Source organism: Vanessa atalanta, chromosome 17 (assembly GCF_905147765.1).
Source record: "Vanessa atalanta chromosome 17, ilVanAtal1.2, whole genome shotgun sequence".
Taxonomy (NCBI): Eukaryota; Metazoa; Arthropoda; class Insecta; order Lepidoptera; family Nymphalidae; genus Vanessa; species Vanessa atalanta.
Window position 1 is genome coordinate 2,489,736 of NC_061887.1, and position 8,933 is coordinate 2,498,668.

General features: G+C 34.2%; 1 protein-coding gene across 1 annotated transcript; it reads right to left on the reverse strand.

Annotated features, from left to right (window-relative positions):
* Window positions 1-816: 816 nt before the first annotated feature.
* Window positions 817-8,747, reverse strand: LOC125070631 (Bardet-Biedl syndrome 4 protein homolog). The gene is made up of 9 exons (XM_047680578.1): window positions 8,714-8,747; window positions 8,470-8,603; window positions 7,859-7,971; window positions 7,260-7,354; window positions 3,002-3,167; window positions 2,269-2,545; window positions 1,961-2,116; window positions 1,371-1,574; window positions 817-1,090 (listed from the first exon to the last, which is right to left on the reverse strand). Exons 1-9 carry the CDS (start codon window positions 8,745-8,747, stop codon window positions 947-949), a joined length of 1,323 nt encoding a protein of 440 aa, XP_047536534.1. The 3' UTR covers window positions 817-946.
* Window positions 8,748-8,933: the final 186 nt, after the last annotated feature.

Below are 8,933 nucleotides of genomic sequence, written 5' to 3' on the forward strand. Positions count from 1 at the left end.
ATGTTTAACCCTTCAAAACTACTCAACAGTTTTTTTTAATAGATAATGTGATTCAAGAGGAAGTTTTATATGTATAATGCATGCATAATATAGTAGAGAAACACTGATAACTTTAGAGGTTTTTAATGTGATGTCATAAATAAACACATTTTTTGCGCTTACATTGCAAACACTGGCATATGTCTATCTCTTAGAGATAAACCACAATTACCATTTTTTTAACCTTTGCTTTTTACGAGAAATAATGACTTATTTACGAAGCGATTTTAAGTAACACGGCATTAATCTTTATCCAATTAAGTACCTTAAATACATAGTTAATTTTACAACATGTACCTAATTTAAATAAATATTTTCGAAGATATTACGAATATAAAACGCAGACATAGCGGTTTATATTGTTTAATGACAAAAAAGCTGTGAACGTTGTATATAAAGACATTCTGTAGATATTTAGTATCGCCATTGCATCCGTCGGGTAGGCGCTAAAACCTGACGATAAGTGGTCACCACCACCCACAGACGAAGACACCGTAAGAAATATTAATAATTCCTTACATCGCCAATGTGCCACCGACCTTGGGAACTAAGATGTCATGTCCCTTGTGCCTATACTTACACTGGCTCACTCACCCTTCAAGCCGGAACACACATATACTGAGTAATTCTGTCTGACGGTAGAGTATCTGATGAGTGGGTGGTACCTATCCACACGAGCTTACACAAAGCCCTACCACCAAGAAAATAAAAACAATAAACTGGATGTATGTATGTACTTTATTGACTAATGAGTAGGTACCTACATAGTTTGAGAAGTTAATCTTATTCGAGAGAAAATACGGTACAATCTTATAGTAATCTAAAATTAGCCAAACCTAATAAAATGTATTTCTAAATTAAATAAAAATATCGTAGAACTAATTCTAAAGTTTCACGAAGCACGTATTTAAACTTCATCTGGCTGGAATTCCTTAGTTTCTTGGGTATCGTCGATCGTGGTGCTGTGTTCGCTTTCCACTGCCGGAATTTCAATCTCCCGAAGCTCTATTTTCGGCAGAAGACTCAGTAAAGTCGCGAGATAACTTGATAACTGAAATTGAATTATAAATTCTCACTATAGTATATTCTTTTGTGACAAATATTTGCTATATGCCATAGAGCCACGGCGTTCCAGTTTTCGTAGATAACCGAGTCGTGAAGACTGACCAATGAAATTCTGCCATAAGTGGATCCACAAACCCGCATTGCAACACCGTAGTGAAATAAACCACGAATCTTGTCGAGAGTAAAAAAGTTAGCCCAACAGTGGGACAACTACAGGTTGCTAATTTACCTTTATATGCTTGTTGGTTATGCAAGAACAACGTTACCTGAGCGTCAGGAGTGTATTCAAGCAATTGGGCAACAATTCTCGCTTCCTCTACAGCATCAGCCAATCTCCCAGCTCTAGCGTGTCTACCGGCCAGGTTAAGTCTGACCAGCGGGTCCTCAGGAGAAAGAGCCACAGCTCTGTTGTACGCTGCATCAGCTCTGCTATCACCTAATCGTTCTAGAGCAATTCCTATCAGCAATACCTGATAAAAATACATGAAAAATGTTTATATTGATGTACCTACCCTACTGATGATTGACATTTAAGTAAAACTTTTCAATTTATGAATGTGGTAATTTTGCAGCCAATAAGATATCAAAAATACTTCTGACACTAGATAAAGGGACATTATGTATGGTCATTGGGCCATTAGTGGCGATAGGACCAAAAAGCTTTGAGCCAAGAAATGTAGTCTGTGTATATATTTTTAAATTGGTTACAAATTATATAACCAATTTAAAAAATATATATAAATACATGGCGAATTTTTCGATTTAAATATACTATACAGATTCAGAAATAGCGTCCGCTTGCCGAAACCAGCGTTGTATTTGATACAGTAGAAGTACGAATGGTTGCAAGTCTCACGGTGTGATGGCGAGTGGGTCGCAGTGCAGCGGCACAGGCGAGGCGGCAGAAGGCGGAGGCGGGCCGGCGGCACCACAGCAGCGCCAGGCCCAAGTTGTGTGCGGCGCGCGCGCTCAGCGGGGCGCACGTCGCCGCGCGGCTCAGGCACGTCAGCGCCTGCAGGGGTTCGATTGCCGATCGTATACAGAAAGATGACAGGCAAAAAGCAATAGGGAATAAAACAGATCGACACAATCAGTAAAATCTCTAATATTCTATTACAATAATTGATAATTTGGAAACTCATCATGAATAAAGTAATTACTCACAGCGACAAACTTTTTCTTTGTGAGCAACGCGAGACCAAGGTTTGAATGCGCAGCAACACATGTCGGATGAGCACCTAAAGCCGCTTTAAGCCTCGCCAGTGCGGCATCTACGTCTTTATGTTGCAGCAGCATAGCGGCTAGCGCTAGTGCCGCAGCGTGTTGCGAAGGCTGCTGAGATAGAGCTTCGCCTAGCAGTTGAAAGGCACGACGAGGATCACCTGACCTGAGACTTAGTGCACCTGCCGCAGCTAAAGTATCAGCGCCGCAAGCATGACTCCTAAGAGCAAATAGCTGAAGTCAAGCTAGTTTGAAACCAATTGTGTTTCAAGTTAAAAAATATAAGGCAATTTTCTAGAAAATTCAGTACGTTTTCCCCTATAAAAACATTACACAGAAAACATAAAGAAAACAAAAGAAAGATTAATTTCTTAATAGGAAAAATAGCTTGATGACATTTTATAAACCTGTACAATTCATACCGAGCAATGATAAGAGATGGAGGAATCAATACAAGAACGGATGATTATTATTATATTAGTTTGTACATGAAATACGGAGTAATGAATGTTAAATTACAGAAAGAGTCATGAATGTAAGCTATAAGGCAAGAGGAAAGGGAAAAGTCAAAAATATAAGGCTAAACTGTGTAAGGATAAATTATTTATGCAAGAAATAAGGATAATAAGGCACCTAAGCCTGGATACAAGCAAGAGAATGGTGCTATAGATCTTACGCGAGAGCATGGTCGTAGGCCGCCAGTGCGCCGGGTACGTCGCCGGCCCCCAGCAGCAGCCGTGCGAGCAAGGCCGCCGCGCGCTCCCCGCCGCCCGCAGCCTGCGCCGCCCGCGCCCATTCCACGCCCGCGCCGCCGACACCCGCCACGGAGTTCGCACATTCCGCTGCATTTAAGACAGCGGCTCATTTGATAACATCATTTGATAACATAATAACACGTAAATCGCAAGCATATGAGGATATATTACGTATACATCTTCAATGTACAACGCTGAGAAGGCCCATTGTGTAAAACACACATCCAATCGAATCTGAACATATAATTTATAATGATAAATAAGAGTAACCAACTTTATGGTTTTATATTTGAATTTATATTCTTGTATCTAATTATACAAGATAATCAGTTATACATACTCAATACATATAATGATAAATTTATATACATTTTGCAACAGTATACATAATATAGTGCGTACAAGATTTCGCGATCCGTACAATTACTCTGTTCAACTGAACTGAACTGCAGTCTACACACTGACTTTAGTGTGGCTTCGGCATTCATTCAGTGTAGACGCGTATAAAGCGGTGCTAATAGTTCGCGAAACCGTCAAAGGGTGATCCTGGATTCAGTAACAATTCTGTTGACAAGTACATAAAATTACGTGTTTCTCAAGTAATTAAATACCTAATTAACAATATTCTAATTCGACAACAGAAAAAATATTTACTTATTTAAACGTCATGCCATCTTACAATCAAAGACTAATACATGTAGATGTCCCCATATAGATAAAAATATTAATACGTGACTAAACAGACTTGAAGTGGTGTCTTTAGAAAGTGAATTTGTTTTCGTGTTATTATTTGATTGATATTTTTGAATGTTATTTTTTTTTATTATTATAAATAATAATATCATACTTTTATCAACATGACGACGTGCGTATTTCGATACTGCAAAAACACATCAAGAAATGTTAGCGAAACATCAAATGTCAGTTTTCATCGGTAAGTTTATAGTTAAACCTAAAGAAGCTACGAAACCCTGAGACCATGATTGACTATGATGAGACCAGATTTTTGTCGTAAAGAATTTTGGCATTCGTTCGCAAAATCAAAATAAAATCAAATCAAAATATTCTTCATTCAAATAGGCTCTTAGAAGTCATGTACAGCACTATAACTTGTCCAAATTAACTTCACTTTTTGACAGTTGCAATAGAACGTAACCATTGCGGAATACGTAAAAGTAAAAAAAAAAATCTGCCTTATCTTATTTAATTGTGTTATTTGTTACTTGTTACCGTTTTATAACCTTAAGCGTTGAGATTTTTCTTAACCCGATAATTATCGTATATATAATATCACTTAGTGACATAAATTGTAAATAAACGTTTACTACACAAGTGAATCATTATAGGGAAAACTGTTACATGTACTCAAGTATATATATATATATATATCCTTCTCTATATATATATATATATTGAAAAGGTGCTAATTTTAGGTTTTGTGCATCGAATATTGAACAACATAATAAATATTTAAAAGTTGAAATACAATAATTGTTATGATTATAGTATAATAAATTAAATTAAAGATAGTATTTGAATAAGCTAAGCAAAATTTATTAATCTTACTCTGCCGACATAAAAACTTTCGTTGGATGACGCATTTTGCTTTTTTTTTTTCATTTAATTGTAAAAAAAATCATAAAAACCGCTAACATAATAAAGTACATTTTTATTCAAATAATATTTTTTTATTAAACAACAGAAATCAATAATCGATACCACATATCAAGTAGTACGAATAATCGAATCGATAATAAAAATGTGACGTTGCCGCAATCACTGGTCAAAAATCGAATGATTGAGACAGAGTAGAGTATTGAGATTTAAATTGGTTTCTCTTATGAGGGTTTTATGAATGTCAATCACACTGTATTATCTTTACTGTTGTTTAGATGACGTCGCTTATTCAGTCTATATATTCCAGGTTTGTTCATCCCGGTCATCCTAAAAGAGAAGAATGGATAAAAATTCTACAAAAGGATAGGAGCGAAGACACATGGCTTCCCACAAAATTTTCGTTTATCTGCTCTGCACACTTTCAAGCTGATGATATTTACACGACAAAAGCTGGAAAGCGTTTTCTTAAGAAGTCTGCTATTCCTTGTAGTAATCCTTCAGAATATGATTTTAAAAATATACAGGCTTCTCCAACATCTTTAGACGAAGTACAAATTTCTGACTCTGAGTCAATTTTTGATACATCCCGGGAAATTCAGTTGAAGAAAAATTTGAGGAAAGTGATTGCTGCAAAAAAGTTATTGGCAAAGAAAGTTATAAAATTACAACGTCAAAATAAATGTCTCCGAAAAAAAACGAAAACTTTAACTGCGATTGTTAAACATTTGAAAGATAAATTCGGAATAAATAAAAAATAGAGAATGAGTTTGTGAATTTCTTCATTAAATTAGTACAAATATACATTACACAAAAGAAGATCTCGAAGAATTAACCAAGTATACGAAAAAGCAAACATATTTTATAGAACCCTCTATTTCAGAAACAGTATACGTATTACTTGACCTTTGCCAAGTTAAACTTATACGAAAGACGCTTGGAAATAAAAAACTTATGAATGATGAAGATGACCAACTTATAAAATAGCACCATCTTATTTATTAGACAAGATTAGAAAAAAAATGGACCTAACTTACTACCTACTTGACAATAAATTTCCCAATGTGACCAAGTGATGAAAGGGAAACTAGAAACACAATTACTGAGCATGAATGTTGCCAGCGCGATTATTTTTTGCGATAAGGAGTTGAATTTGAAATTGATGATAAAAAAAGCGTGGAGTTAACGTAGGAGACATAACATATATATAATTGTATTTTTAGATTGTTGAAAAAGAGTAACTACTGAGTTTCTTGCCGGTTCTTCTCGGTATAATCTACATTCCGAACCGGCGTTATCTTTACTTTAAATAGTTTGTTAAATGACGATTCAAAACTGCTTGTAAAAGCCTACTTGAATAAAGTATATTTTGATTTCTTCTTAATTTCAGAACTCTGAAAGTACGGTCAAATTTATTACGGCAATCGTGATGTTTGTGATATTCTTATTTCTAAAATTTGCCGTTTTTATGTATACAAAAAGATCCTCGATTGCAAAAGTAAAGAAGGAAATTTCGTTTCTTTAGATATTGTCAAAAAATCATTAGCACTTTTCCACGTAAAACAATATTGAAAAATGTCAACCCTAATCGGGAACTAAGAAAATCATTACATATTTTGAAGAAGGGAATTTCTGATTCCATAAATGAAACAAGATTACTTGGTGCACTTACCTACATACAAAGCTTAAAGTTGATATGACGGGGATGAGACGTTTGGAAAAATATGGGTGTTTAAATTTTTATCAACATACCTGCTAAACCAAGATCTATTTTGTAATACAGTATCATTCTAATTAAGTTTTAAAGTTTATAAACTCACTGGCAGAGGCTTACTCACTCCTTCAAACCGGGACACAACAATACCAAGTATTATTGTTTGACGTTAGAATATATGATGACTTAGTGGTACCCAGACAGGCTGTACCAAGCCACCACCACGACACCATAAAGATTAAGTAATCTTCGTGTTATAGTGGTGGTAGGCAATCGGAAGCGGGTTGAGTTTTTTAAAAGAAGAAATATAATTTACCAATGTTTACAACAAATAATGATTTCATATTCTAATGACTTTTAAGCAAACAATAATTATTCTAACGCAAAGTACAAATAAAGAGAGGTCCGCTCCGCACAAGATTCTGATGGAAAGTGTGTCCGCGTTTTTTTTTGTATCATGTTTGAAGTAGTACTGTTGGCCGTACTGGCCTTAACGGCGTCACCGAACGTTGGGGCGAGTGTTAAAACTCTGCCTTAAGGTGAACCCTTTTGGGCTCGAGAGTGACGTTCGTCTGAAGGTGTCTCCTATGAGATCGCACCTCGGCGTAGAACGTAGTCGGTGGGGCGTGTCCGCGCTGTCTACGCTCCGCCCTTTATACTATTCGTCCTGCTTGCACCGTCAATCATCTAACAATATAATATGCCAATGACATTTTGTATTCTATTATACGATATTGTACTGGTAGTTCTGCCAACCGGTGGTTTGTGTATAGAACATTAAAATCTGCAAATTTATATCTATTAGCTAGCCGTCTAGTGGCTAAACAAAACATACGAGTTGTATAAACTACCTAAAGCACAATAAATTTCTGGATCTGGCTGCTTAGACAATTTATCCGCTTCTAAATAAGCTTCTAGTGCCAGTTGGAAACGACCTTGCCGGTATCTGAAACAAAACGCTTACGATTATGGTCCTTATTGTACTAAAATTTTGAATAATCGACTCATTTATAAAACCTTAAAAAGTGGTCATCATTATGTACATCAAAAATATAACATCGATCATTTATGGAAATTAGTTAAAAATAAAGATGCAATTTCTTAAAATGTGTTAATGATACATTTCCCCGCCTTAATTTTACTGTCAGTTTTACTATCACAGATGATCTGTCGGTCAAATCTGCACTAAGCAATTAAGTACTTAATATACGAAGTTTCAACAAATATGTTGGAAACTGGTCAAGTAACAACTGTCACACGGAAGTATTTTTGCGTTTATAATGTTAGTTTGATTATGATACAATGTTACAAATTAAGTTCAAGATAAATGCCAATAGACAATATTACGGAATGCTTTGTACAAAATTACAATGATCAATAATGAACTACCATAAAGGTATATTTTTAATTTAAAGTTTACTTTTATATGAAAAATATTAATACCACTAACAAGCACTTAGCTACTTGTTTCAAAGGTTCTGGATCCTGTGGCTGTAAACGAATACAGCTGTGGAACTTGTCCACTGCCTCTTGAAGACGCCCTGCATCTGCCAAAACTGCGCCCTGGTCAAAACACCGCGAAAAATTAAAGAAAGTATATCGAAGCTACAACGAAAATGGCAATGTGATGCTACTAAATATAGTAGTTTAATAGAATATTTAAGAGTATGTATATATTATATAATAGCCTAAAACAAAATTTTAGCACCTTTAATTTCTAACTATAAATATATATATATTTTTGGTTAATTTAAAGAATCATAATGTACCTATTAATCGTGAGTACTCTAGACGATAACTAACAGATTAAAATTACACCTACTTAATTTTTTTGTCAAAATAAATTTAACTTTAGTCTGAGTATAAATAAAACAGAAACTTATTAATATTATATTGATATTAGTATATTAGTATATATATTTTTTTAGCAACTGTACAATATAATTGTTGAAGCTTCAACTATAAAATTGTAAGCAATTTTTTTTAATTAATAAAAATATATTAAAGAAATTTATTATTAAAAAAATCACACATAGTTTACATTTTTTTTTAAATCCGTACCTTTATATAGTACGCGAATCTGTGAGTATTATTTGTCTGTTTTTGCAAATCTTCTGCTAATTCCATACACCTCACATGTTCACCACGTACATACCGTGTATGTAGAAGCCAGTTTCGTGAACCTCGTATGAATTCTGAAAGTATATTAAATATAAAACAGATCAAAAAACCCAAAAAAAAAAACAAATATAAAGTGACGTTCTTTTTTTAAAATATATGGAACAAAGATGAAAGAATTACGTACCGTCATTTGCTATTGAATAAGTTTTTTTTTGCATTTTGTAAGAAAATCTTCCAAATTTAAAATATTTGTTTACATTTTCATTACCATGGCAACATATAAACAGTATTTACAAACTTTGCTAAAGATTAAAAATTCAAATAAATACATATTTATATATTGCAATAATAAAAATGAAATACTAAGTGAAACCTTATAAAAGTTAACTTTATTGTTACGAATC